The sequence below is a fragment of the Mesocricetus auratus genome, unplaced genomic scaffold, assembly GCF_017639785.1.
Source record: "Mesocricetus auratus isolate SY011 unplaced genomic scaffold, BCM_Maur_2.0 Super-Scaffold_100023, whole genome shotgun sequence".
In the NCBI taxonomy this organism is placed as follows: Eukaryota; Metazoa; Chordata; class Mammalia; order Rodentia; family Cricetidae; genus Mesocricetus; species Mesocricetus auratus.
This window is the reverse complement of record NW_024429204.1, coordinates 9,267,120-9,294,472: the sequence shown is the minus strand read 5'-3', so window position 1 is coordinate 9,294,472 and position 27,353 is coordinate 9,267,120. Positions and strand designations below refer to the sequence as shown.

Genomic DNA, 27,353 nt, shown 5'->3' with positions numbered 1-27,353 from the left:
CATTTAACAAAGAAATTTAGGTAAAAATATTTCAGAATTGTTAAAGAAAATCTATTTTTTCTTCCCAGTTGGTCATATAAGATGTAATTTCTGGGTTTTATTTCTCAACAGCTACAGAGCCAAACATGAAAAGTAGCTTGCACACTCAGAAGGCGTGCGTGAAGTGCGGCCCCTCAGTACTTTATTACTATTGGGGGAGGTAGTAAGGTTAATTATGGTAAAGGAAATTATCCTTTATGAATCCTACATTCATATAATATCCTCATAGAGACCAAAATAAAGAAATGGAGAGAAGAGAGCCTTAAAATTCTAAGTTTAATTCCACCCAATTGGGAAAGCACTGGAGACATAATAAGCATGGGAACTGGCAATGTGGTGGTCAAACTTCTTCCTACCAGAGTTAAACTCAACTGACTGTAATACTTAGTGTGAAATCTCAGGCCAAGAAATTTTAAAAGCCTCAGTGTGCAGTTATTGGTCTTACTATGAGGTATATTGCCTTGGTTCAAATATACTGATAATGTGTGGCCTGTATACTGTCTATGACATTTTAAAGCCCCACAAAGTATTAATCCTGGGCAGTAACTTTGAAGAAAATAAAACATCTTTAAAAATTCCAAAGCCATAGAAAATCAGCCCTGTTATATTTCAATTGTGGAGAAAATTTAATGGCATTTTAAACTCTGAGATATGATTTTTCCCCATAAAACACAGTATGCAATTATTTCTTTAGACAAGTCCATCAATATCACAAACAAAAATATTTATAACTTGGTTTGTAATGGATCAGTAATATTATGTAGCTCAAAGTATAGGTGCCCTGATTGTGTAAAATATAAAAAAATCCAGAGAAATCTTCCAGAGTCTCTTTAAAAACATCAATTAAAACTGAAGGCTTTCTGCATTTGAAAAGCAATGGCTTTTAAAGAGGATGAAGGACTATGGTCCTTAAAGATTGTTAACATCCTGATGTCTGTAATGAAGGGAAAAGCTAATCCTAGTTCTTAAGTCACACAAACTTGTCATTGCAGCTGATTTTCAACATTTATACATGCAACAGAAATTACAAATCTGTAAAACATTACAATACCATCCAAAAGAAAACAAGGATATACAAAGAATTTGATAAATAAAATTATTGCATTTAATGTTATTTTCTTGAAAATCCAAATCATCATATTCCTTAATGTTGTACCACACAATGCCAGTTCAAATTATAGAAAATGTATGTCAACACTACCTGCAAACAAAATTAAGGAGGGTACAAATCCCTCCTTACACTTTAATTTATGTCAAGTGATCATGGAAACAAAGGGTATTAAAATTACTTTATAATTATGCACAATGAATGAAAGCATAATAGATAGCAGAGAACTCTTCTACCGTAAAATTATTTACACCCAATTTATTCAGCTAGAAACACTAGCTTGAGAGGTACTGGTCTGGTATATTCCACTTGAAATAACTTCGCGACAGCAAACAATTGTCTGATATTTGGAACACATTGAAGAAAATAGTTGTCTCAGTGATTTGTGTTGAGTCTTGATTCCTATCAGTACAAGGTATTGTGGGAGAATCCCGGTGTCCTGGATGGCCCAATAAACACAAGAAGGTCAAGCAGGCGTTTGTACCCTGAAAACTATCTCCAGCCCATACAGACGCTTGTGGTGTAGGCCGCAGGCCCGGACTTCTCCTACTGGCACTGGGACGTGGTGGCAAGCCTGGGTTAGGAGAGCTTCACACCGATTTTGCTTTGCTCCTTCTTCATCAGCCGCTGGGCCTCCTTCTCCATCTTCTTTCTCTGCTGCTCGGCTGCCCTCTTTTCTCTGTCTGCAATCTTCTGCTGCCTGAATAGAAACATCCTTTTCTTACATTCAAAAGAAGACTGCGCAGGAAAGACAGCAAATGACTTGTACAAAGGGTGCCTTCTTTAATCAAGAACAGGTTTCATGCCTTAAGTTTTCCCCTTTCTCTGAAAAGTTCAGGGATTTTTCAATAGGACTACTTCTGCTTATCCTTAGAAGAAAACTTTACAAAACAAAAATGGTATCTCCATGTACAAACAGGAAAAGTGAGTCACAAAGCTAAGACATTTGGCCAGCCATGTTCTACTATGCCCAGGGAATAGGAACCACAGCTTCTGAGTTTGCTACTTGACCTGATTTCCGCACTTGGATTCACCCACTGCCTGTGTGTGTGTCAGGGGGAAACTGTCCAAAGCAGGTTGATATTGGAATGAATTCTCGTTATTAGAGAAGATTTTCTTCAATTGGCTAAAGATGTTAAAAACACATTGCAAAGAAGAAATGGAATTTAAGATGTACCTTGTACACAGAACCAAGAAACATAAAGATGAACGTTTGAGTCACAACATGAGGCCTATAGTAGATATTTCTCAATTTCATACTATGAGTGTCTGGATCTTGGCCTAGTAAAACTCCACTGATCAGAAATAATAAAAACACGCTATCCTTACCAACTGGCTTGTATAGGAAGAGAGACTGGGCCTGGAATGATGGCACAGGAGGGGGGGCTAAGTGGGGTGAAAAAGTAACTCAAGAAGTATATAAGGCTGAAGAAAGCTTAGCTACCAGTGAACGTGGAACAGGAGACATCTACATCTATGCAATCCAGGCCAGGGCAGCTAAATTAGCATACGCTCAGCTTAAAGCTTACAAAAGTCACGTTAGTGCATAAATATACATACAAATATGCATATGCATGTATATGCATCTGATTTTCAGTAACAGTTACGAATGCAAGGAGGCAGAGTTAGAGATGACCAAAGTTCCACCAAGGAGAAAAATTTGTTTGCGGGAACCCTTCAACTTTCACCATCAATTAACCAAGTTTAAAGAATGAAAGAAAACTTAGTCTACACTAGCTCTGCCTAAGTGTAAGAAAACCTGAAAACATGTACTAAACAAGATGCCCCAAAACTAGCATTAAATTAGGAAGGAAAACAATTATAAAGGACTGGATAGGTTGTAAGAAGAGAAACGTGACATGGATCTTATCTGAAATGAAAATATCAGCAAGGAACATTCCAGGCACAAGGAACAATGTAAAGATCACTGAAGTCACGTAACTGATCACAGAGCTGGAGTAGTTTAAGCTGGCAATGGAAAACATTCTGAGCTTAAAGAATCGGGAGCACGGATGCACTTTCACAATGCTTAGTGTCTCTCTAGAGGCACCAATGCCACAAACCTCCATGTCCTCTTGTCTGTACCTATGCAGCAGGAAGCTTGTCTGTATGTTATGAGGTAATAACTGCATCCAATTACACTGCCATTATTATGTAAAACATTATCATTTTCATTTCTGTTTTAGTTAAGGAATACGATAGGATAGAAAAGGGAAGGTTTAGAGTAACATTAAGCTGCTCTCTGCTCATAGCTTAAGGTTCCCTAACACTGTCATTAAGATTATTAGATTCAGATTAACAGTCCTTTCCTTGATCCTTGTGCTACATGAAACTAATAATTATTAAAGCCCTTCAATTTTTAAAATTGCAAATAAAAATGTCTTTTTTGATGAGCCTTGCAACACTAGTATTTTGGTTCACAATTTTTAAAAATACCCTTTATTAAAGACTCACTTACACTGACAAAAGGGAAACAAAATATGGAAAACTCTGACTTCAAAAATGTGATGCCCCCCACTCTCCCATTTAAAAAAAAGACATGGTGAAAACAAGATTTAGAAGACAAACAAGCCAAACTTCTGGCTATTTAACTGCGCCCTCTGTTGGTTATTTAAGGTTACTATAAATTTGCCATCAAAGACAAGAAAAAAGATAAAAACATAAAAAGGAGTACAAGTAAAAGGTAATTCACTTTCTATCCACAGGGCAAAAGCAACATAATTTTAAAATAAAAATTCTATCACTAAATTTTGATATTTTTTTATATTTTATGTGTATGCATGTTAGCCTGCATGCATGTATGTGCGTTATGTGTGTACATGTGCCCACGGAGGCCAGAAGGGGACACTGGGTTCCCAGAAGCTGATATGGGTGCTGGGAACAAAACCTGGGTCTTCTGGAAGAGAAGCAAGTGCTCTTACCCACCAAGCCATCTTCCAGTCCCTTGCTGTGTGCTGTGTGACCCCAAGTGCACAGACACTAGACAGATTCACATCTGCCGCTGTGTCAGAGCTAACAGTCACAGTTCTGTTGTTGCTATTCGTCCCTTACTTTTTGACCCAACATAGAAGCACAAGAACTAAGTTTATTACTCCCAGAAACCTAGAATGAATATCCAACAAAACTGAACTTTAAGACTACAGAAAAATAGGTACTTTTCTATAGGTTGGGCTGTAAATATGATGCCCCTGTTTTAGGGGACTTCCGTGGATACTAAAGCAAGATACATTTGTGAGGAAGGGTGCTGTATAGGTACTTTTATGCAAATGTGCAGATCAGACCCTGTATTAAGGTGTGAAACGATAAAATCAAATGACAACTTCTAGAAGAGTGTATCACGGTGTCCCACATTTCACAGCAGGGTGTACCCTGTCTATACAAACAGCCTTACCGTTAAGATTATTATCCTTTGGTTCAGACAGTGTTTTAGATTCATAGCACCAAAAAACTTAGGTATGAAATCTGGAACTCAGAGCATGCTCAGTGAGCAACAGTTGTAGAAGGTTCAGTGTGGGAAACTGGAGACAGACACGGTCCCAGCGGGCTTTCTTAAGTCTGCCCCATGACATCACCCAATACCTTAGAACTTCTTCCGCTTGCCAGGCTGCGTCTTCTTCCTCCTCCCACGCATTGGTGTTTTCTTGCCAGGTATCTAAGTCTCCTAATTCTGACTGCATTGAAGAACAAAGAAACACTGAGGCCTCCATTTCTCTACAGCAGTTCAGATCCAAGACAATCAAAACCGAGAAGCTTTAAGTCTAACTCAGAAGAGCCTATTTCTCCCCTATGGCTCCCTAACTCTGTACCAATCCCTGCACAGGGCATGAATGATGCGGCCTCTAGTTTGCCTAGAGCTGCAGGTTCCACAATAATGCCATGACATGTGACTTTCCCAAGTGGTAAAAATGTTCTGGCCAACTGGCATAATAGTGGCACTCCTTCTGGAGCCAACCATCTGCTGCCTGGATTGGAGGGTGGTTCCACACCACAGAATTCACACCTGGGACCATAAACCTGGTCAAAGGTCCACGGCTGGGGAGGACACAGGCACCAGGAGGAACAGCTACGGCTCCTATCCTGCTAAACAGATATGCTGTGCTCACGCAGTTACCTTCTAGAGATGCTCGCTTATGCCTACAGATGGGTGCTGCTGTCAGCTTCCGTCAGAGAAGCTTCGTTTTCCAGTCGCCTGTGGTTACTCTAGACTCCTAAGTGCTCAAAGCCACCAGGGTCAGTGGCTGCTGAATGCTGGAGTCTAAGAGGGCACCTCTACTAACATCTCCTGCCCCCAGGGCCCAGGCGCAGATGGAAGGGGCAGAAGGAACATAAGGAATAGACAACGTATTGTGAAATACAGTCTTCCTGAAATGGCACAGCAACTGCACTCAAGAACTCACAGTAGCTATGATTAGCTGCATAAGACCTAGTCCCTCAATATTCCCGAAAGGAAGTGGGGAGGGGGCTCAGGTGGCCCCTTTATACCTAACGACCTACAGGCAGCTACTGATAGCTGGGGGATGGTACAGGCACTGGCAAATAAGCAACAAATAAAATTCATTCATACACACATACAAATTCATACATACATACATACACACACACACGCACGCACACGCGCACATGCGCGCGCACACACACACACTCTAAAGACATCAAAACCATCCAAGCGAAGCCCACAACAGTGACAAAGTGTAAAGGATGACAGAAAGTGTTGACATCCTTAGTATAAAGTTTTCATAATATAAATGATGAACTTCAGGATGAAAACAGAATATCTGATTTGAAAACTACACACTGATTACCTACAGGCAGCAGTTAATGCTTACTGGGGGACAGATATTTTCTTCAGTGGTATAACAACAGGTAAGGTATTGATGCCCCCCACAAATTGCCACTGTAAATAATCCCTGAGTCATGCTCTTCACAAGCAACCTAAACGCATTGGGCCATTAAAGACAAAGACACGGAAGTAGAGCTATCTACAGTGCTATATCTTCATAGCATCATGTGTTATTAAAGCTTGTAATTGCGTGTGCAATCCTTTGACAGTGCCTCCTCATGATAGGCAATCCCTCCCCTTCCCACACCCTTAAAATCCAAACAATTCTGCACAAGCAAATCCAAACAGCCCTGTAGAAGAGCGCCTGATAAAAAACAAAGATTTCACGTAAGCTCCTGAACCCGGTGAAGTCTGCATCTGACTACAGACTCAACGCAGTGACTGTTCACAAACTCACCGGAAACTGAGACAGGGTCGCCCAGTTTGATCACCCCTGGATCCTTAGATCACAGAAACTCTGTGAGACAAAGAACCATCAGTACTCACTGTGTTTGAGTTTGTAACTGGGAGCTGGTGTAATCAATTATTCAAAGCATACTTAGGCCTGGGGAGACATCTAGGTACTTGTGGGGGTTGTATTTTCATTTTTGAGTTTAAAAAGTCCCCCAGAGATCACGCTGATACACTTCTCAGTGTTGGGTACCCCAACTTTCTACTTTATTCACCACTTAAGGTTCCCTTAAGTCAAATTCATCTTAAATTACACCATAGTTAATGTAAACTTACTCTATGATGAAAAAAAAATTCCCAAGTCAAAACTTACCTTAATCATTTTAGGGGCAATTCCTCCAAATTCTATTTGTAAATATCATCACATTTTTGTCTCTATCTTCTGTGTGTATAATGGTATCCTGACCAAGTGTCCAATATAATTTGTAATCTTATAAAATAGTATGTTGGTAAAGCTACAGATGAACTTTTAAATTTGTTCAAATCCTTGAGAATTTTTCTCTTCTTAAAAAAAAAAAATCAAGGTCACACCTCATGCTAGCTCTCATTACCATACTTACTGACTGATGAATAAAAGGCATGTCTTGTGTAGCTGCCAATCGACTGGAAAAACCTGTGTTACCATCAGGGATACCAAAATTCAATGGTTCCCTCTTCTTAATGACAATCTGAAAGATCAATTACAACAGGGTTACAAGAATATTTTACACAAAACCACATCGAAATAATTAATGGCTTAAATTGTGCCGGTTCTTTATAATGAACAACGCAGTAAGAATTACTGTGCCAATACCATCAAAATTCCCATGAAATTATAACATAAAACAGGTTCACTCTAAGAAAAACTGTGTCTCACTTTAAAAAAAAATTCTGGTTTTTTTCTTCACCCTATTTTATGAGGGTCCCTAAAATTTAATTGGGTACTTTAAGTTACTAAATTAAATAATAATATGTCTAATATGTTCTACCAAAAGTATACTCACAACTTTTAACATGTGGGATAGCTATAAACAAATTAGCTCTTCCTGGCTAATACATTAAAATATATTTACTTGAAATATTGTAAATTTCAGGAAAAGCACCATCAATCTAAATTTATGTAACAAGGCATCACATAATATACTAAATCCCAGCAATATAGTTTCACAATACAAAATATACATCAACTGAGAAACTTGTAAGTACCCCTTCCTTTTCTTATTTGAAACTTTTGAATAACACAACTAAAAAAAAAGAAAGAGAGGAAAAAGTAAAAAAGAAAACAGAAAGCTCTTCTATATTCTCCTTGTAGTCTTTCCAATATCTCTGCATCTCTAAGTGATCTCATTGTCAGCTCAAAGGGAGAGAAGGAAAAATGCTAACATACTCATGACATCACAGCAGGTTACCATTGACTGTTGAACTGCTGTATATGCTTATAACGAGACCTTATTTATAGATATCATTATATTCGTTAAAGCTGCTGTTTTATTGGCTTAAGTTTCTCTTAGCAGAACAAACCTACTACCTGACATCCAATAGAATTTCTGCAAATGCTTAGCTATGTTAGAAAATTGGGACTGTACATCACTAGATTTATGTCTAGGTCATGCGAATTAATAAATTCTTACTTAATGTGAGAAACGAAAACGATAAACAGGCTTTCTAATAAATACAACCGGACCCCCTAGTTTTAACTACTGGCAACCTCCACAAGAGCAATCTTAACATACTTTCTGAGTTTTCCTTATGGTTGGTGTCATGTCCTTGAAATAGTCAGGTTCCAGCTGCTCCAAAGAATTCTGCTGCGTGGCCACACTCCCATCCCCTCCTTCAATCTTCACACTTGTGGGGGCGTCTTCGTCCCAGGAAGTCCACTCCTCCACATCTGTCTGAATTTAATTGGTTGACTCGTCAGCCATGAAGGGTCAACCTAGCGACCACCTCAGTCTTGTTTTAAAACTGTTGAGTCACAGACATGTATGTAGTTCAAACCACACACCAAAACTTTCTCAGCACATGCTTTTGAGAACTGAGCTAGCATTGCATGTACTGACCGCAAAGGGTAGACTGGAACTTTCCGTTCAATCCTAACCAAAATGATCACCTGACTTTAAAAACAAAGTATAAACATTCTCCACAAGAAGGAAGTCTCAAAACATAACTTCAAATGCCTAAGAAACAAGCCACAATTTTCAGTATGTAAGGAACCCATGAATCTTAATTCACATGAAAAACTAACTACAAAATGTCAACCCCAAGATGATATAAATATAGGACATATATGAAAATTTTAAACATTAAGTGTTCCATAAAATAGCACACACTTAAAGCCAGTGTGTGTGTGTGGGGGGGGGGGGGGTTAGATGTTAACAAAGAGATACAAAATAAAGAATCCAGTAAAAGTTAAAGTCTAACAAACATTAGTAAAATCCACAAAGAGTCCTGACCACCCAGTTATTTGACACAGTCTAGTTTGAAAGATGGTGTTACACACTCCATGACAAACTACCTGCTTAGGGACAGACGAATAATCAACTGTGGTGGGCAAAGTTATTTGGTCTCCACTTAATTTCCTTCCTCTGCCAGATCTGAAAGAAACAGGATATGTTTCAAGAAGCACCCAAACAAGCATGAGTGAAAAGCATTTTAGGTGGTAGTTTACTCAGAAGGTGAGACTTTTCAATTTTATAATTATTGTTTCAAATCATAAGTGCTCGGAGAGCTATGCTGAAAAAGCAAGACTCAGCAATCTTGTCAATGTTTACAAAATCTTGGGCAATGTAGCTGCTTTTCAGGTTAGGATTCAGATTTACAGACAAAATTATAGAATTTGGGATGGACTGAAAGGCAAACACAAATGTAAACTAACCCTAACCCCAACAAAGCTGTGTACTCCTCCAGTGCTCGAAATTCTGTAGATACAGTCCTATACTATTAACCAGGGAGGGTTGGTTATCTGCTTTATAGATTTCTTGGTAGAATTTAGTATTCAACTACTTAAAAGTTTGGGGATATAGTTCAGTGGTTAAGGGCACTAACTGTTCTTCCAGAGGCCCTGGGTTCAATTCCTTGCACAAACACAGCAGCTCATGACTGTCTGTAACTCCAAGATCTGACACTCTCACACAGACCATACATGCAGGCAAAACACCAATGCACATAAAATAACAAATAAATAAATTTTATAAAAAGAAAAGTTTGAAAAATCAATTAGCCAAACTAAACCAATTCATTTCTAACAATCTATAGGAAAATACTACATTAATCAAAATATAATTCAGTTGTTAACCTGAGCTATGGACTCTAGGTTTTCACAGTAATTTTACCGAGTCTAGCAAGACTAACTCAATTTATCAGCTACAATATCCTCACCTGTAAACTGGACATCCACACTACATTTCTAATGTTCTTTCAACGGTGTAGCTAAGAAACACATTTAAAGCAACTAGAACAGCATCAGTGACATAGGAAGATACGAAAACACAGTCACTTGTACAACCCAGAGATCTCTAACTCAGTCCCTTAGAGTTAAAGGACAAATTCACAGTTTTATTTTATTCACCTGTAAAGGATGAAAACACAAGTATTACAACCAATTACGAAACTTATGCCGAAGGCATGGAATTTTACAACACGGAATCCAGGTTCATTTTGACAGCTAAGGCAAGTTTATCCTAATAAAGAGCTGGTTTTCTTTACAACTGAATGTACAGTCATTCTTAAACATATTGACACTGACAACAGAAACTCACAGTGACAACAAACAAAGTCCTTAATATGAAATCAAATACAGTTTCCTATTCTAACACCAACCTACAGTGACTGGAGTCTTGGAAACTGCAGACACGTGAAGACCCTCATGCTCCATGACGACTGCTCAAGACACCTTTACCTCTGTCTGGGATTAGGACTCACTCCATCTTGCTTTCCCTAGAAAATTTCTAATCACTCTTCTTAACTCTCTGACTCCTTCCTTTTTCATCAGTTTTTTTTATCCTCAAGGGAAATTCCAACAATCACCCAAATCCCCTTCCTTCCTTTTGTTTCTTGACTTCTCATCTACAGTGATCATTTCCTCGACATGCTAACTTCTGAAGAGGCTCAACCAAGCATTGTGTGTACTTTCAAAACTCCCCACTGAGAAGAGAGCTGACCACCATTCACACCCGCTGGTCTTCCATCCTAACTTAAATGTATCATTAATTGCTGCTCTTGCAGAGAATCTTGACTCGGTCCCCAGCACCCACGTGGTGCCTCACAGCTGTAGCGCTGTTTTTTTGTTGTTGGTGGTGGTGGGTTGTTGTTGGTTTTGAGACACAGTCACTTTAAGCAGCTCTGGCTGTCTCACAGAGATCTGCCTGACTCTGTTTTCCAAATGCTGCAATTAAAGGCGTGTACCATGCCTGGTTTCAGTCCCACTGATTAAGAGTTAGGCCTGACTAACTCAATCCTTATATATGTCCTGACTTCTTAGTAGCCATTTGAAAAGCTTAACACACATCTCTCTCACGTGCTCTCTCTCTCTTTTTCCCCCTCTAACTACAGTCAAGAAGCTTCAAAAGACGGAATGCAACTTCACAGCAGCCTAAGCTACACAGAAATACAGAGGCCAGCCTGGGAGACACAGCAACATCCCGTTTCCAAAAATAAATAAATAAAGCATTATTTTGATTGGGAATACAATTTTTTACTACTAGAATATGTATGCTTTCTGAGCCTTGAATCAGACTGAATACTGCCACCCTTACTTTCTGCTCTACATCAATTTCGGTGGCATAATTACTTTAAATTACAACCCAAGAGCCTAGCTTGGCAAAGATATGTCACCAAAAAAGCTGGAAGCCCTAGTGCTGTAAATGTGAGCTACTTGAGTTTGGATTCCACCAGTGCTTGACTGACCATGGCAGCTCTGCTGGAAACAATCAAACTTAGAACACACTTGTGACTGTCATGGTGAGTCCTGAGGCCCCTGGAAATGGAGAAGCCACAGCTAGGGTGTGGCCATGCGGTAAGTCAGAAGGATTTGGAATCTAAGGATAGCCAGATAGAATTTATTCTGGTCCACCTGAAACACACACACACACACACACACACACACACACACACACACAGAGAGAGAGAGAGAGAGAGAGAGAGTGAGAGAGAGAGAGAGAGACCGAAGAGGACACTGGATCCCCCTAGAACTGGAGTTTAGACAGCTGTGAGCCACCACGTGGGTGCTGGGAACCGATTCCAGATTCTCTGCAAGAGCAGCAATTACTTTTAACCACTGTCATCACTCTAGCCTCTCTGTTAAAGGTTTTCAAAGTAAATGTAAAAATAGAATTCATATGGAAATATACACAGTGCCTAACTTAGCACTTTTAAACATTTCAGTAATGAAGCAATACACAATGTCTGTGGTGATGATGATACTATTCAAACATTCTAATAGTGAAACAATACGTAGTATCTGTGGTGATGATGCTATTTAATGTTGGTCGACTTCTTTCCAACATTTTACAGGATGAATTATTTAATAAATCAGATGGGAGATGCAAAAATCTGAAAGAACAACAGAAATCCTTTCTAGATCTGCAAAAAAATGTTTTTAATAAGCATAGAGATTAATGGATGTTATACACAGGACAACTAATTTAAATAAAACATTCCATGTCTTTTGAAGAGACAAATAAGTCAGTATGAACACAGAGATCATTTACCTGCATATTAGTCTCTTTAGGAAGGAGAACACTGTTGCTAGGCAGGTGCAAACTTTAAATAACCGAAACTGAGTGATGGCCATGGTGAGAACCAAAACCTGTGGGGAAGGCACACGCACACACAACGTATTAGACACCATGCTGAAGCCGGGTTCCTCTTTTACATCCAACTTAAAAAGTCCATATGCACTGGGGCAAATCTGACCTTTTCACTTTTCTCTAAGAGCTACAAAGACAACAGTAAATTCTAATACAATGTAAGTAGCCTAAGAATTTTTAGTATTTGTGAGAAAGAATTCTCTTCATTCTCAATCTCTGAAAAATGTTTTGCTTAAATTAGTACAAATTTATTTATAATTAAAAAACTCAAAAAGTAGAATGGCCAAGATCAAAATCTCTGATGACAGCTTATGCTGGAGCGGATGTGGAGAAAAGGGAACACTCCTCCATTGCTGGTGGAAGTGCAAACTTGGACAGCCACTTTGGATATCAGTATGATGGTTTCTCAGAAAACTGGGAATCAGCCTACCTCAAGACCCAGCAATAACACTTTTTGGCTTATATCCAAAAGACACACACTCACACCACAAGGACATTTGTTCAACTATGTTCATAGCAGCATTATTCACAACAGCAAGACCTGTAAACATCCTAGATGTCCCTCAGGCAAAGAATGGATAAGGTAAATGTGGTACATTTACACAACGGAGTACTACTTAGCGGTTAAAAAAAAATGACATCCTTGAAATTTGCAGGCAAACGGATGGAACTAGAAAGAGCCATCCTGAGTGAGAAGGTAATCCAGACCCAGAAAGACAAACATAATATGTACTCACTCATAAGTGGACATTAGACACAAAGCAAAGGACAACCAGCCTACAGGCCACAACCCCAGAGACCCTAGGTAACAAAGAGGACCCTAAAGAGACACATGGATCCCCCTAGGAAGGGGAAAATAACAAGATCTCCTGAGTAAACTGGGAGAGTGGGGTCAGGAGGGAGGGTGGAAGAGAGGGGTGGAGGGAAAGGGAGTGGGGGAAAATGTATAACTCAGTTAAAAAAGAAAAGGAAAAAAACCCACAAGTATCAACTAGTATATATTAAACCTTTCTATGCCTTTTACTGCTTCTCCTCAACATAGCACCATTGAAAGTATTTTCAACATTTCAACCTTTAGATATTTTCATTATGTGTATTTCATAGATGGAGAAACTGAACTTAGGAAAGTCAAATAACATGTTCTAAGCACAGCTAGGAACAAAGCGCATCTAGTCCAGAGGTTTGCAAATCTAGCAATCGGTTCAAAGAAAGACAGACACTCCAGCCTGCACTTCACAAGTTTATTAATCCACAGGCTCTGAGGAATCAGGACAAATCACAGCCAACAGTCACTTCCCGGTTCTTAAGGATAGTTCATAAAGCAGTTTCCTAAAACTAAGTAGTAAGAAATAGTATTCACCTCCAATGAAGATGAATTAGGAAACTAAGATCTCCACCTGAGTGGTAACAATACTATTTGATTTGTTGTATATTTTGTTTACACATTATACCTCCATGGAAAAGCTCAACATGCACAACCAAACAGCAAAGAAAAAGACAGAGGAAAACAAGAGCACTAAGAACACACACACTGTGGTCCCCGACCTTGGCAGTTCCTTCTGAAGAAAAACACAGCAAGAGCTTTCTGTCTAGGCAGACTACTAAAGGTACAAGGGAAAAGTTCCACAAGGTTCCCTTAGCAATGCTCAAGTATTTTTGTGCATATGAAGACTGCCTATCTTAAGTGAATGATCTATTTCATGTCCAAGGCTGGCGGTGCCCCACAAATGAACAGTAATTTCTAAAGGAAAGGAACCAAGAGCCATTAACAATTTCCTTCTTCATGTAGTATATGTATTTCTGACAAATAACCCCAAAGTGGTGTACTTGCTTTAGAAAACACAACAAAAAGGTTGACTCCCTTATCTCAAAGATTCTTAGAGATGCCAAGTAGCTTAATGAGCCTTATCTAGCTTCCGCTTGCTGTCCATACTGTTTCCTACCTTCATGGTGGAATAGTCTTAATCCCAGTGTTTTTTACTTCACAGCATACTAATATCTACAGACTGCATCTGCCCTACACAATACTTCTCTAGAGAATATATTTACTTGGTATGTTGCTACCATTTACAACATAAAACTTTTAAGAAAGGTTTGATGCCTCATTGTAAGGAAAATGAACTGAACAAATAAAGCAGTGAATTAAAGAATCGTTTTCAGCTGATTAGTCAAAAGTCACTGTCAAGAAAGAGCAGACAGGAGTAATGCCCTGCACAGGAAATGGATGGAACCAGAGATCATTGTCCTGGGTAAAACAAGCTAGAGTCAGAAAGACAAAGGCAGCCTTTTCTGTCATTGTACAAGCTAGATTTCCAATGCAAGAAGACATGAAAACAGATGTGGACTATTGGGCAAGAAGACGGAGGCGGGAAGAACATGTTATAGCAATGGGGAGGGGGCGCCTAAGCAAATTACATTACATAAAGCAATGAAGTACAATGAAGCCCAGTATTTCACACAGCCGATATACACTAACAAAAATTCAGGGACAATTTAAAAATATGAACTTTCAGAAAAATTGTTTAAAAGGTAGCTAGAAGACTCATGGCACACAACACTGGGAAAGGACATATTAGCCAAAGAGATACTCCGGCAAGACTTGGGGGGAGGGGGCCAGTTACTATTTTGGTAACATGCACAGGGTTCAGGGTTAGGCTGGGAACAAACTTCACTCAGAGTCTTGGTAGCTACAGTCATCACCTCCCCAGACATCCTTAAATGCCATTACTCAGTAAGTACCTGTCACCTTGAATGAGTCCAACAAAAAGGAGAAATAAGATTTCAAGTCTAAATGAAGAACCCGAAAACCACATTATCTCTGATCACAGATTTCCCCCATAGCAATGAACAATATCCAGATTCTGGGATCAATCTGTTTCTGTAATTAATGGAAGACACTGAATATTCACTAACCATCTATTATGAACCAAGCACTAGCATCTAACCATTAGCTAATTGAACCCACAGAACTTACTTCTAGTGAAAGACATATTATTTTCCTTGTTGTATAGAATAGAAACAGAGTAAGCACATGTTTCTGAGTTCCTGCAACTACCTGCATTCAAACCTACATTGATTCAATTTGAAAACCAAGAATAGTTAGTTATAGACATCCTTAGTAATCAACAGAGAGATCATAAGCTCCAGGATAAAATTTCCAACCAGTTTCACTAAAATGGGGAAAATGCAACCAAGCTATTAAGAACACTTTATCAACTGAACTGACTTGTACGTAAAGCTGCAGTTCAAAGGGGTGAATATATATTAGCACATACTATGTAACATACACTACACTGATAAAGAGAAAGCACTTCCCTGAATCTTGAGTTTCCTTCAAAAGAAAAAGATCCAACAAAGACAGAACCCCACCACTGAGGGTCAGTTTGTTATCTCTAAATCTTAGTCAATCCCATTGCCATGCGACAGGGTTCAAAGCCCAGGTTTTTTTGTTGTTGCTGTTTTAGGGAAAGGGATCATAAGAAGAAGAAAGGGAAGGGAGGAGACTGGCCTCTGGGACAGGAGCAGCAGGGGAGAGGAGAAAGGAGAGAGGGAAAGAGAGAGGGGAGCAGACAGTGAGGGAGAGAGAGAAAGATGGGGAGGTGGGTGGGGCCCTTAAAAGGGAACATAGTGAATGTTCACAGGTGGTGCTCTTAGTGGCTGCAGCTGAGGGCGTATCCTGTCAGGACCCCAAGGGCAGGCCAGCACAGATGCCTGCATGCTAACACTTGGGCCCTTAACAAGTTCAGGATATAGTTCAATACTTTCAATACTCCCATTTAACAGACGAGAGCCATAACCGGCCTGTGTCATTAAAACAGGTTGAATCAGGATCAACTGGAAGAGAAGAATCCCACGGCCTGGCTTTCCATACATATTCCATTTGAAATGATTCTAATCTTAAACATATCGCTGTAGTCTGGTTTCTAAGACACCCTATAGGTCATCAAACAGGAAAACATACATGTGGACAGCGTTGAAACGACCTACTGCCGAAACGCACGAAATAAAACAAAAATCCTTAAAATGACTACCAAAGTTAAGAAACTTCAGATACGCCCGAGGAAGGATTCTGAAGAAATGACATCTCCGATCAAGCAACTGGAGTAAGGTCCCTGCCGTGTCGACGGAGAGAAAAATGCTTCTCTATCAACTGAGGCCCGAAGGCATCAAGGGAAGGAACCCTGCACGATGACATCCATCAAGCCCTCCCGGGGCTCGGTGAGGGCCAACACAGCTCATCCCGCCAAGCCACGAAACGGGTCGCCTGGGGCTGCACTAACTCCTTCTACACCTCTGACCAACCCTCCCGAAGTCCCATGATCCGCAGCTGCACAGAACACACTCGGATCAACTCCGCCGCTCGCTGAAAAGTTAAAAAAAAAAAAAGCACCAAGTCCAGAGTGGGGGGGAAAAATCCACGTGAACTCGAACACGGAAAGCAGAGAGAGGCTCAACCGCGGAGGCAAAGCAGCAGAGAGGGCAGGAGGATTTTGGAACGGCTGGGGGTGGTGGTAAGAGATCGGAACCATCTGTGCCACCAGGGCCTGCCCGGGGTGACCCCCGCCGTGTCTTCTGGATGCCCGCACCGGGGGTGGGGGTGGGGGGGTTTATCCGGACTGACGATTGTCACTTTCGGGTCACCCACCCAGACTTCTGCTGACGCTGGGGCACAGAAGAAGAAGAAGAAAAAAATCATACCCACTGCACGGATGAGCAAACCAACCCGCGAGCGAGCTCTCCGGTTACGCAACGCCGGGTGTCGCTCGGAACCGCGGGGGGCGGCGCGTGGGCTGGGGCTGAGGGGTGCGGGGGGCCCGGGACCCCGAGAGGAGCGAGGCCCGGGCAGGGAGGGAGGGAGGAGGCCCGGCGCCCTCGGGGCAGACTGAACGCGGGGCTGCTCGGGGCCGGCGTCCCGCGTGCGAGCGCGGCATAGCGAGGCAGCCCGAGCCTGGGCCACGCTGGGCTCGCCCCGCGGGTCGCCGTGACCCGGAAACAGTACCCCGGAGCGCCGAGCCCGGCGACGACGACCAGGAGGAGGAGGGGGAGGAGGTCGGGGGAGAGGGCAGGAAGTGCGGGACGCCCCGGAGGTTGCCGGGGAAGTGCCGCCACCCGCCTCCCGCAGGCCGGGCCGGGGCCACCCGGGGTCCGGAGGCCGGGGAGGGGGGGACGGGGAAGCCCCTCGCGGGCGGGCGGGAGGGAGGGAGGGCGCTCACACTCACCTGCCCCTCCCCCGCCTGCTCGCCCGGACGGCCCGGCGGAGGCTCCCAGCTGCCAGGCGCGGGCCGCGCGCGCGCGCGCGTGCGCGTGCACACGGCCCGGTCAGTCCCGGCTCGGATCACTCGCGCCGCCGCCGCCGCCGCCGCCGTGACCGCCGCGCAGCCGCCATGGCCGCCCGGACCCCGCCCCCGGACCCCGCCCCAATCCCCGCCCCACAGCCGGTTCTCCTCCCTCTGCTCCGCCCACACCGCGCCCCTAAGGCGGAGCGAGGGGCGGTCTCCAGGCTCTCCTGTCCTCGCCCGGCCCCGCCCCCAGCTGCTTCACTGCCCCGCCCTATTCCCCGCCCCTAAGGCGGAGCTACGGGCCGTCCCCAGGCTCTCCCTTCTGGACCAGCTCTGACCCCGCCCTATTCTCCCAGCCCCGCCATTGCCCCGCCCTGTTCCCCACCCAGACCCCGCCCTCAAGGCGGAGCTAGCGGCTGTCTCCAGGCTCTCCCTTCCGCACCCGGCCCCGCCCTATTGACCCCGCCCTAACCCCGCCCCCCTCCTCACTGTCCCCCGCCCACCATGGCCCCGCCCAGGCCCCGCCCCTCAGGCCGAGCAACGTGCCGTCTCCAGGCTCTCCCTTCCGCACCCGCCTCCGGCCCCGCCTCCGGCCCCACCCCTAAGGCGGAGCGAGGCGCTGTCTCCGGGCTCTCTTCCGCCTCAGGTACCTTCAGGCCCAATGGAGCATAGGCTGCTCCTCTGACGTACAAGCCTCCAGCCAATGAGCGCAGAGGGCGTGGCCAGTCGCGCCCGCCTTAAGGAGGCCTGGGCTTCGGCCCGCGGTTGGTAGCTGTGTCTGCAGAGCGCCCCGTGGCTTTGGGCTTCTGCCAAGCTACCCTGCTTCCCTTCCTCGTAGATGCGTCTCGCCCGCCCGTGACCAAGCCCCTTTCTGGTCCATCCGCCAAAGCTGTCCGCCGGATGGGGCCCAGGGGACGCTGCGTGCGGATTGTGAAATATTGGAGGAGCTCCTCCGTCTCCGCAGGATGTGCATGTGACTAGAACAGACCCCGATCGTTGCAGCACCCGAGACGTTTACAAGTCTCTTCCCGGACTTAGCCTACATAAGGCTTAAATCTTGGTTCAGTCTTTAACTGGAAGTAGAGGAGCATTTCCTCTAAGTCCCCATGATATCCTGGCCAGTGCTAGGCATTTTACCAAGCCCTTTCTGTGGTTCTCTCTTGCAATCGGATATTTTTCTGTTATTTGTTTTACTTTTTAATTGTACATATTCATTGTACACGTTACTGTGTTCCATAAAACACGTTTTCACGTAAGGATACATCGTACCCTGAACACATGCTCTCCCCCACTCTACTGCCCCCCTTTTTCCCACTTCCCGTAGACCCTTGCTCCCCTAGAGTCTAGGGCATAGACAGTTTCACTTCTGCTTACATAAACGAGTTTTCATGCTGTCTTCTGTACTGTGTGCTCGCAGAAACCCTAGAGCAACTCTTCTCAACCCATGGATGCGACCCCTTTGGGGGTCAAATGACAGTTATGAAGTAGCAACAAAAATATTTTTTTGACTGGCGTCACCACAACATGAGGAACTGTATTAAAGGGTCGCAGCCCTAGGAACGTTGACAACCACTGAGCTAGAGTTTATTGGTGTATTGGACTAGGATCCCTTAAGCAGCTACTGTTGGAAAGTGGCTGTAAGGGTGTGTGTGTGTGTGTGTGTGTGTTATATCCAAAAACTGAAAACAGGTTTGTTTGTTTTTTTCGTTGTTGCTCAACTGGCCCTTTTCTTTATGAACCTTTTAAAAGTGATAACAGTGTTTGTTGTCCCACCAAGATTCATCTATTATCTAACCATTTGACCTCCAGCATCCTACCCTACCCTCCTCCCTGCAATCCACCCCACATTTTTATTAGTAATTTATTGTGGTGTATTCCTTATCTGCCTTTGAGGAAGAGTCTTGCTGGTCTCAAACTTATGCCCCCTCCTGCCTCCGCCTCCATGCTAGGTGTACCATGGATGTCCACCACCAATCCAAGACAGCAGTTCAGTACGCTTACCCTGCAATTCCAAAGAAAGTGAATTTAGGATTCTCGGTCTGGTTCTGAGCAAACAGGAATGCATTATCTAATCTTTTAATCTGGGTTTCCTGTTAAGTGAATTTACTGCTCACAAAGCTGTTAGTGAAGTCTGTTTTAATCAAGCAGTCGTAGATTATAGCAGTCATTCGATACTTGCCACATCAAAGAAAGTGCCTGCAGTCCCCTAAATAGGTACTCTAACTGTAATCTCTTCTATTGTCCACATTGAATACTCTATAGTTTCCAATATTCTTTGAATTTCCAACATCCAATAGTTCTGATATGAGCTTTTTGTTTTGTTTTGAATTGTGGAGTTTTGGGTTTTTTGTTCATTTGTTTGTTTGCTTCTTTGGGGATTCGAGATAGAGTTTCCCTGTGTAGTCCCAGTAGATCAGGGTGGCCTCAAACTCAGAGATCCACCTGCCTCTGTCTCCTGAGTGCTGGGATTAAAAGTGAGCACCACTGCCTGGCTGTTTTTGTTTGTTTATTTGTTTGTTTTGTTTTAATTGATTATTTACAACTTGGTTACAAATTACTTTTATGCCCCATAATAATTTCTTCCTTTTCATGATTTTTTTTTCAATTTGCCACTTGCGACTAAGAAGGAGGACACATATGTCTATAGAAACCCTGGAAGCTGAGTACTTGTTTAGCATAGAACAAAAGGAAAGCAACTGTACTGGCTGGCTATATTTTTATCAACTTGACACAAGCTAGAAGCTTCAGAGAGGGGCCTCAGTGTCACTGAGAAAAGCGCCCCCATGAGATAGGACTGTAGGCAAGCTTGTGGGGCACCCTCTTAATTAGTGATCAATGTGGAGAGGTTCAACCAATTGTGGGCAGGTCACCTCTGGACTGGTGGCCCTAGCTTCTATAAGAAAGCACATTGAGCAAGCCACTGGAGGGTGTCAGTAAGCAGCACTCCTCCATGACCTCTGCATCAGCTTTTGCTTGTTTGAGTTCCTGTCCCGGGTTCCTTCATTGATGCACAGTGATTTGAAAGAAGAAACCCAATAAGCTTTTTCCTCCCCCAATGTGTTTCGGGCACAGTGTTTCATCATGGCAGTGAGAACCCTGACCAAGACAACAACAAACCCAATTTACTTTAAAAATACCTATAAGAGAATATTTTAAGTCTTGTCGGTGATCCTACATGCCAACACTCCAGGATCCCTCAGTTAGGGACCACTTCTGGAAGTGTGCAAATTTATGTCTTGTCTGATGCCCATATCTTGGGGGGGGGAGCAGGAAAGGATGACCAGATGTAAAGAAGGAACAGCAAAAGAGATTTTTCAGATTCTGAGTAGAAAAAGGCAATCAAACAGTCCATTAAAATTACCACCAGAAAACACTTATAGATGGTAACTGTTACTGACTGTAGTTGTTACTGATTGTAACTGCTGATTGAAGCTGTCAACTGGCCACAGCTGTTACTGATTGTAACTGTTACTGATCACAATTGTTACTGACCACAACTGATCGTAACTGTTGCTGATTATAGTTGTTACTGATTCTAACTGTTACTGATTCTGTCAACTGACCACAACTGTTACTGATTGTAACTGTTACTAACCATCTGGATTGCCTTCCTCCCCTGAGTCCAGTTTGTCCTGCCTATTCTGTGCAGAAAACATCTGTCCATTATAAAGCCTCTGGCCAGCCTCCTCCTCATTTATCCAGGCTCCCTTTGGGAGACTCTTCATTGTTTAAGTTCTCCAGCTGTGGCTGAGCCTCATGCACTGACCCTGTTCAGAGACTGACAGCCCTGAACTTCTGGCTCACCTCACCCAATTTCTGGTGATCACCTAAAGGTGCCCCCCCTCTCGTTTTAAACCAACTGAGAAAACTTGGAGGTTAATAGATTTATATTAATGAACAGCTGTTATAGTTGAATACAGATTAAATTTTACTGTATGCTTATTATAAATAGGTTTTAGGTGCAGCCTTCTTTGTAATTTGAACTCTACTGTTTAAAATAAATAGATCCAGTTATACTTGTCTATCAGTTCAAATCTACTTGGGGTGTTTTGTCTTAATAGTTGCTATGTAAAGTCAGATTTTATTTCTGACTGTTGTTTTGGATCTCCCTCTGGCCACCCACCACTGACCCTTGAAAATGCCCTATTGGCGATTCTTGTTAAAGATTTATCTAGGTATACTATGTATTTACTGTGGAAAAACTACATATTATAATAAATATGGTAAATGAAATTTAATCTTCTGTCAGTGAGAATTAAGTTCAAGTTGTAATCACATAAGAAATACTAAAAATTTTAAGGCATATATTTCCTTAGGAAGAATTTACATATTGCAAGGCTCATCAACCTAAATACATAAATTGCGCTTTTAAAAAAACTGCAGAAATGCTCTTGTCATGTATCCAGATACACTCATAAATACCTTGCCCAAAAGGAATTACTTCCTGTGGTAATAGGCACAGATTCCATTGCCATGGCAACCATAACCAGTTGCTCTGTAACTGGTTATGGTTGTGAGTGTGAGTTTTATACAATGTTCATTGAAACATTAGGGCCATAAGGCAGGACACAGTGCAGCTTCTGTAATATTTGGTGTTTTTTTTATCTGAAAAACATACAGTGCAAGAAAATTTTCATTATCATATTCATTGGTTAGAGAGTTTTTCTACATTGTGTGCCAAATCCTCACATACCCCTCAACCTGAAGGAACTTGTCAAAGTTAGCATTCATGGGTAAATAATATTGCCAGGAGTACAGTTTTTCCATAAGCTTTCAATCACTGATTCGCCATAACTGAACGACTTAATGGACATTAGGTCCTGTGAATGGGGCAACGAGCATCCAGACACTGGGAAATGGATATTCTTGGTATTTGGAGCCCACACGAGTGAGCTGAAAATGTCCACTTCTAAGTCTGGCCCCTGTGGATAAGAGTCTCCTGGGTCAAATCAAAGTATAGGTTTTTCTGACTTGGATGGTATGGATAATGTCTTATTGCTCTCATGAAACAACAGGACCAAAAGCAAGTTGGTAGAGGAAAGGGTTTGTTTTGGCTTTGCTTCCACACCCTTAGTCCACCACTGAAGGAAGTCGGGAGAAGAATTCACACAGAGCAGGGACCAGGATACAGGAGCTGATGCAGAGGCCATGGAGGGGTGCTGCTTACTGGCTTGCTCCTATTTTACTCAAAACTTTACATAGAGACACGTTTCTCCACTTAAAGTGAGAGAAAATTAAATGTCAGAAGCTGGGCTCCAGAGTTAGATTACCAGGGTTTCAATTTCAGATTGGCACTAGTAGCCCTTTGAATGCTGGCATTTGAAAGATTTTTTTATTTATTATGTATACTGTGTTCTGCCTGCATGTATCCCTGCAGGCCAGAAGAGGGCACCAGATCTCATTACAGCTGGTTTTGAGCCACCATGTGGATTCTGGGAATTGAACTCAGAACTTCTGGAAAAAGCAGTGTTCTTAACCTCTGAGCCATCTCTCCAGCCCCAGAGGGTATTTTCTTTAAGCTTTCTAAGCCTCCGGTATCCTTATCTATAAAAGAGATGATAACCTTAGACGGTTATTGTAAGAGTCACTCAGTGTTGGCCATGACATTTAATAAGCATATGACCGGTCTTCATTGTCATAATTAGTTGTAGAGGTATTTTGCATGGTATTTGGGAGGGTTAATAGGAGAAGCTCAGCATGGTGGGATATTCCTATAATCCCAGCATGCTCTGGAGAGAGGGCACTAGGACCATGAGCTTGGGGCCAGCTTGGACTATATCTGTGGATCATCTGCCAAAGCCAGCATTCCGTAACAACAAAGGAGAGGCCTGGTGGTTACTGTTAACTCTCAACTTGGATCTACATACCTTGCATATGTCTCTTCCAGAACCCAAATTTGTTCTGCAGATGGTAAATTACAAATGGTGGGATTTAATTTTCTAACAGAAATGAAGCATCATGAAAGGAGAGTAAAAGGGGGACAAGCCTGGGAAAGACTGACTTGAAGTCTCAGCGTGGGATAGAGATGTGTTTGGCCTCCTTGTCCCCATCAGGACCAGGCATTTCTCAGGCTGTCAGGAAGTGACTCAAGTGGCTATGGAAAGCGCTCAGTCTCCCAGTGATGTGAGGCCAACTATCCACAGCACCCTTTTGACACAGCCAGTGTTTGTCACAGGGCTGTCACATACCTTCTCCAACCCTCCTTGCCAAGGACCTCCTACCTGCGGTTCGCATAAAGTTATGGCTCCGTTCTATTCCGTCTGATGGCTCGAACTCTTTCTGTTGCTTCTAGTCATTCATTGGCTTTGCCATGCTTCATTTCCCAGTCATCTCCCGTCTTAGGCGGCCCTCCTAGACAATGCGTCCCACTGTTAGATTTTCTCCTTCTTCTTCCTGCCACTTTCTTCCTGTTCCCCATCGCACCTCTTCCTCCCTCTTCTCCTCTTCCTCGCTCCCTCACCTGCCCCTCCTCTCTCTCTCTCTCTCTCTCTCTCTCTCTCTCTCTCTCTCTCTCTCTCTCTCTCTCTCTCTCTCTCTCTCTCTCTCTCTCTCTCTCCCTCTCTTTCCCTCTTTCCCTCTCTCTCTCTCTCTCTCTCTCTCTCTCTCTCACACACACACACACACACACACACACACTTTCACAGTTCAGCCCTGTGCATCGGGAAGATGCTGTACTGTGCAGGTTCTGTCCCGCTACTGGGTCTCTGATCAAATTCTTGGACCACAAACTCTTCCATTCCATACCTTGGCCTTCGGGGGACACATTTTAAGTTTTCTTCAAGCCAAATGTAAGTCCTTTGCTCCTGACTGGGAACTAGAACCTGATTTCACTGCCCCTCTGTTTTGCTATGTGGCTTCTAATCATGGCCATCTCCCAAGATCTACTCGCAAAAAAAAAAATCTTTATGCTTTTAGGCAACTAACTTGGAAACACGTTACACATCTGTGTGGTATCTCTCTTTGTGCTTTGTCTTAGCCAAAATTTATGTTTTCATATCTGGCTAAGGGTAGATCTCTGTGACTAACAAAACAAAGATTTCCTCAGGTTTACTGGCAGAAGATTTGCCTCCCTCCCCAACCTCAGCTCTCTCTCTCTTCCCTTTTGTTTCCAAGGATATATAACAGTGATCAACTATCCCGAATCCATGCTGACGTTTGAGCTCCATCTGGACCTGCCCCCAAAATGGCTGCCATGCCTTCATTAGGCAATCTACTAAGTTAATCATTCCCTTAAAAGTTCCTGAGTAAAAGTTACATTTTAGTAGTCTGAAAGCTTCTAGGTAACTTTATTAATGTGTGGCTTTCTGTATTCTCTTATCACCTTGGAAAATAAGGGTTTTGTTTGTTTGTTCGTTTGTGTGTTTTGAGTCTGTTGATCTCTGGAATCGGAAGGCACCCTCGGTACAGACAGTTTTGAATGGAAACGAGGGCAAAGAGGATCCTTAACTGGGACATGTGACACTAGCCAACTTCAGGGACAGCAAGAGAACTCTCCTTCCTTCTGGGATTCCTAGCATACCTGCAGATGTGAAATGCAAGCCTTCAGCCTGAGGAAGGTCCAGAGCAATCTTGCCACCAAGGCTTCCAGAAAGTTCAGCGACTCCACCTTTTGTGAAGGATACAGAACACCAGGAAAGGCTGGCTTATTTTGTTTGCTTTGTGTTTGGCTGTGTTGCCTGTTTTGTTTCTGAGACAGTGGCACTCTGTAGCCTAGCCTGCTTTGGAGTCACTGTGACACTCCTGCCTCCTCGACATTAGGGTAGAGGCATGAGTCACAATGCCTGACTCCTTCAACTTTTTGGAGGAGTCTCCACTTTAATGGGACTCGGAGGTGAAGTCACTGCTTCCAAATGGGAGATTCCTGTCATTTTAATGACATAAGAACGTACAAGCCAGGCATTGGTGGCACACACCTTTAAACCCAGCACTCGGGAGGCAGAGGCAGGCGGATCTCTGTGAGTTCGAGGCCAGCCTGTCTACACAGTGAGTTCCAGAACAACCTCCAAAACAATACAGAGAAACCCTGTCTCGAAAAACAAAAGAAGAACGTACAAGTATAAGGAATCAACAGAAACTTATACTTTGAAGAAACCTGATTTTTTTATTTAAATGTAATGACTACATGTCAAATATTATAAAAATACTAAAGTATTTTAGCATATTTTCTGGAAAATGCTGTGGGCTTTTTCTTGTTGGGTAGCAAAATAGCTGATACATATTCAGTTCTTAGAGTTTTGTTTTCAGGCCATTCTTCAGTAGGCACTTGAGTTGCTTCCTATAAAATAACAATAATACATTGTTTTAAAAAGAGGAGTAGTACCATATGGTACATTTAAAAGTATGTGTCATTAGTTTTAACTTTTAAAATATTTCATGGTTTGGCTAACAAGGCAAAAGTAACAAATAAAAAAAATCATTTCAAGCCTGGCGTTGGTGGTGCATGCCTTTAATCCCAGCACTCCGGAGGCAGAGGCAAGTGGAAATCTTGTGAGTTCACAGCCAGCCTAGTCTACAGAGTGAGAACCAGGACAGGCTCCAAAGTGAAATCTAACAGCAATTTGGAGGGTAAAAATGAATGAGTTCATGAGGGAAGGTTTTGGGGGGGGGTGCGAATACAGCAGATGAGGGGAAGACAGTATAGCGAGGAGACTTTAATCAAGGACAGATATGAGAGACACTGTAGTCTGACGAAGATGGTGAAGAGCTCATGACGGAAGCAGAGGCTGAGAAGCGTGAGCTGGAGGGGACAGGACCCCACGCTATCATCACTGAGATGGGACAAGTGTGAGAAAGAAGCAAATGAGGACTCAGGGCTGGCCACATTTGTCCCTTTCCCTGCCCCCGCATCCTTCTTGGTTCCTGCTTTTCCTTCTCTCCCCAAAGGGTAGACATTTTAGGCAACGTTCCCAGGCTTCACATGCCACTCACAGAGGAACATAAAGCATCATTCAGAATCGTTCTCACTCAGAAAGGCCTCTCTTTTAATCTCTTCAGACTCCCTGTTTGCCTGCCACATTATTGGCAGCACGCTATTTATACCCGACGCTGCTCAAGCCACGCCAATGTAAGCCCTGTGGCCGTAGTCAACGGTTTACTGCTGAGCGAGTGTTGCAACCCAGAGCAGTGACTGGGCTGTGGGGTTGGGCTGCCGCGTCTGCTGAGGAGGTGTCACTGTGTCGTGTGGGCTGCTGGAGTGTATGATACACACACGGGTGTGTGGGGACGTTTGCTACAAAGACTGGGAAGAGGGGGCAGTCTTGACGTGGAGCTGCCACCAAGAGAATAGAACCAAAAGCCAGCTCAAGCATCGCCTGAGCTGTGACAGAAACCAGACCACTTCTGGGTTTCTTGGCTGGTTAGTTGCATAAGCTTTTCAAGCCCTTTGTAACACCTGAAGGGTTCTGAGATTATCAGCACCGTCTCTGTAAATGGGGTTCCTAACTGACCTAAGGAATAAAATCCCAGAGTCAGATATAGAGGGAAACGCTGAGAGATCAGAGAGAAGAAGGAACAAGCCACGGCCACACCTCACCTCCTTAGCGTCTCAGCAGACAAGAGAGCTAGTTCCCCATTCTCCATGCTTATATCCTGTTTCCGCCCAGCTACCTCACTTCCTGTCTGTCTGTCCAGACCTCCAGACCTCTATGGTTAGCTAGTGGCAAACTCCATTCTCTGACCTTCAGACAGGCTTTATTTGTACAAGCAAGATATCAGCACGTCTCCACCCCCACATTCTTGTATCCCAACACATAATGGCGGTATCGTTTCCCTAGAGTTATCGTTTCGGTTTTTTTGTTTGTTTGTTTGTTTGTTTGTTTTTTCTAGACAGGGTTTCTCTGTATTGTTTTGGAGGC

At 43.1% G+C, this 27,353-nt stretch overlaps 2 protein-coding genes and 1 long non-coding RNA gene across 4 annotated transcripts in view; all 3 read right to left on the bottom strand.

The window, feature by feature from the left end:
- Window positions 1–641: 641 nt before the first annotated feature.
- On the bottom strand, window positions 642–17,572 carry Ebag9 (estrogen receptor binding site associated antigen 9). Of its 2 annotated transcripts, none has more exons than XM_040730466.1 (7): window positions 17,440–17,572; window positions 12,122–12,219; window positions 8,929–9,007; window positions 8,150–8,308; window positions 6,998–7,105; window positions 4,727–4,818; window positions 642–1,847 (listed from the first exon to the last, which is right to left on the bottom strand). In XM_040730466.1, the coding sequence occupies exons 2-7, from the start codon at window positions 12,202–12,204 to the stop codon at window positions 1,727–1,729; spliced, it is 642 nt and encodes a 213-aa protein (XP_040586400.1). In that variant the 5' UTR covers window positions 12,205–12,219; window positions 17,440–17,572; the 3' UTR covers window positions 642–1,726. The 2 variants fall into 2 exon arrangements, with proteins under 2 accessions (XP_040586400.1, XP_005072674.1); XM_005072617.4 differs by lacking the exon at window positions 17,440–17,572 and adding an exon at window positions 16,919–17,051.
- Window positions 17,573–19,374: 1,802 nt separating this feature from the next.
- Window positions 19,375–25,102, bottom strand: LOC121133742. The gene is made up of 3 exons (XR_005870720.1): window positions 25,019–25,102; window positions 23,721–23,850; window positions 19,375–19,501 (listed from the first exon to the last, which is right to left on the bottom strand). It is a non-coding gene; the product is annotated as an uncharacterized LOC121133742 (long non-coding RNA).
- A 478-nt stretch (window positions 25,103–25,580) lies between these two features.
- The window catches only part of Pkhd1l1 (PKHD1 like 1), a 138,940-nt gene continuing 137,167 nt past the window's right edge, over window positions 25,581–27,353 (bottom strand). Inside the window, exon 78 of the mRNA XM_013115257.3 lies at window positions 25,581–25,774. Within this exon, the coding sequence (XP_012970711.1) occupies window positions 25,752–25,774 (23 nt within the window). The 3' untranslated portion in view covers window positions 25,581–25,751. The remainder of the gene's footprint in view (window positions 25,775–27,353) is intronic.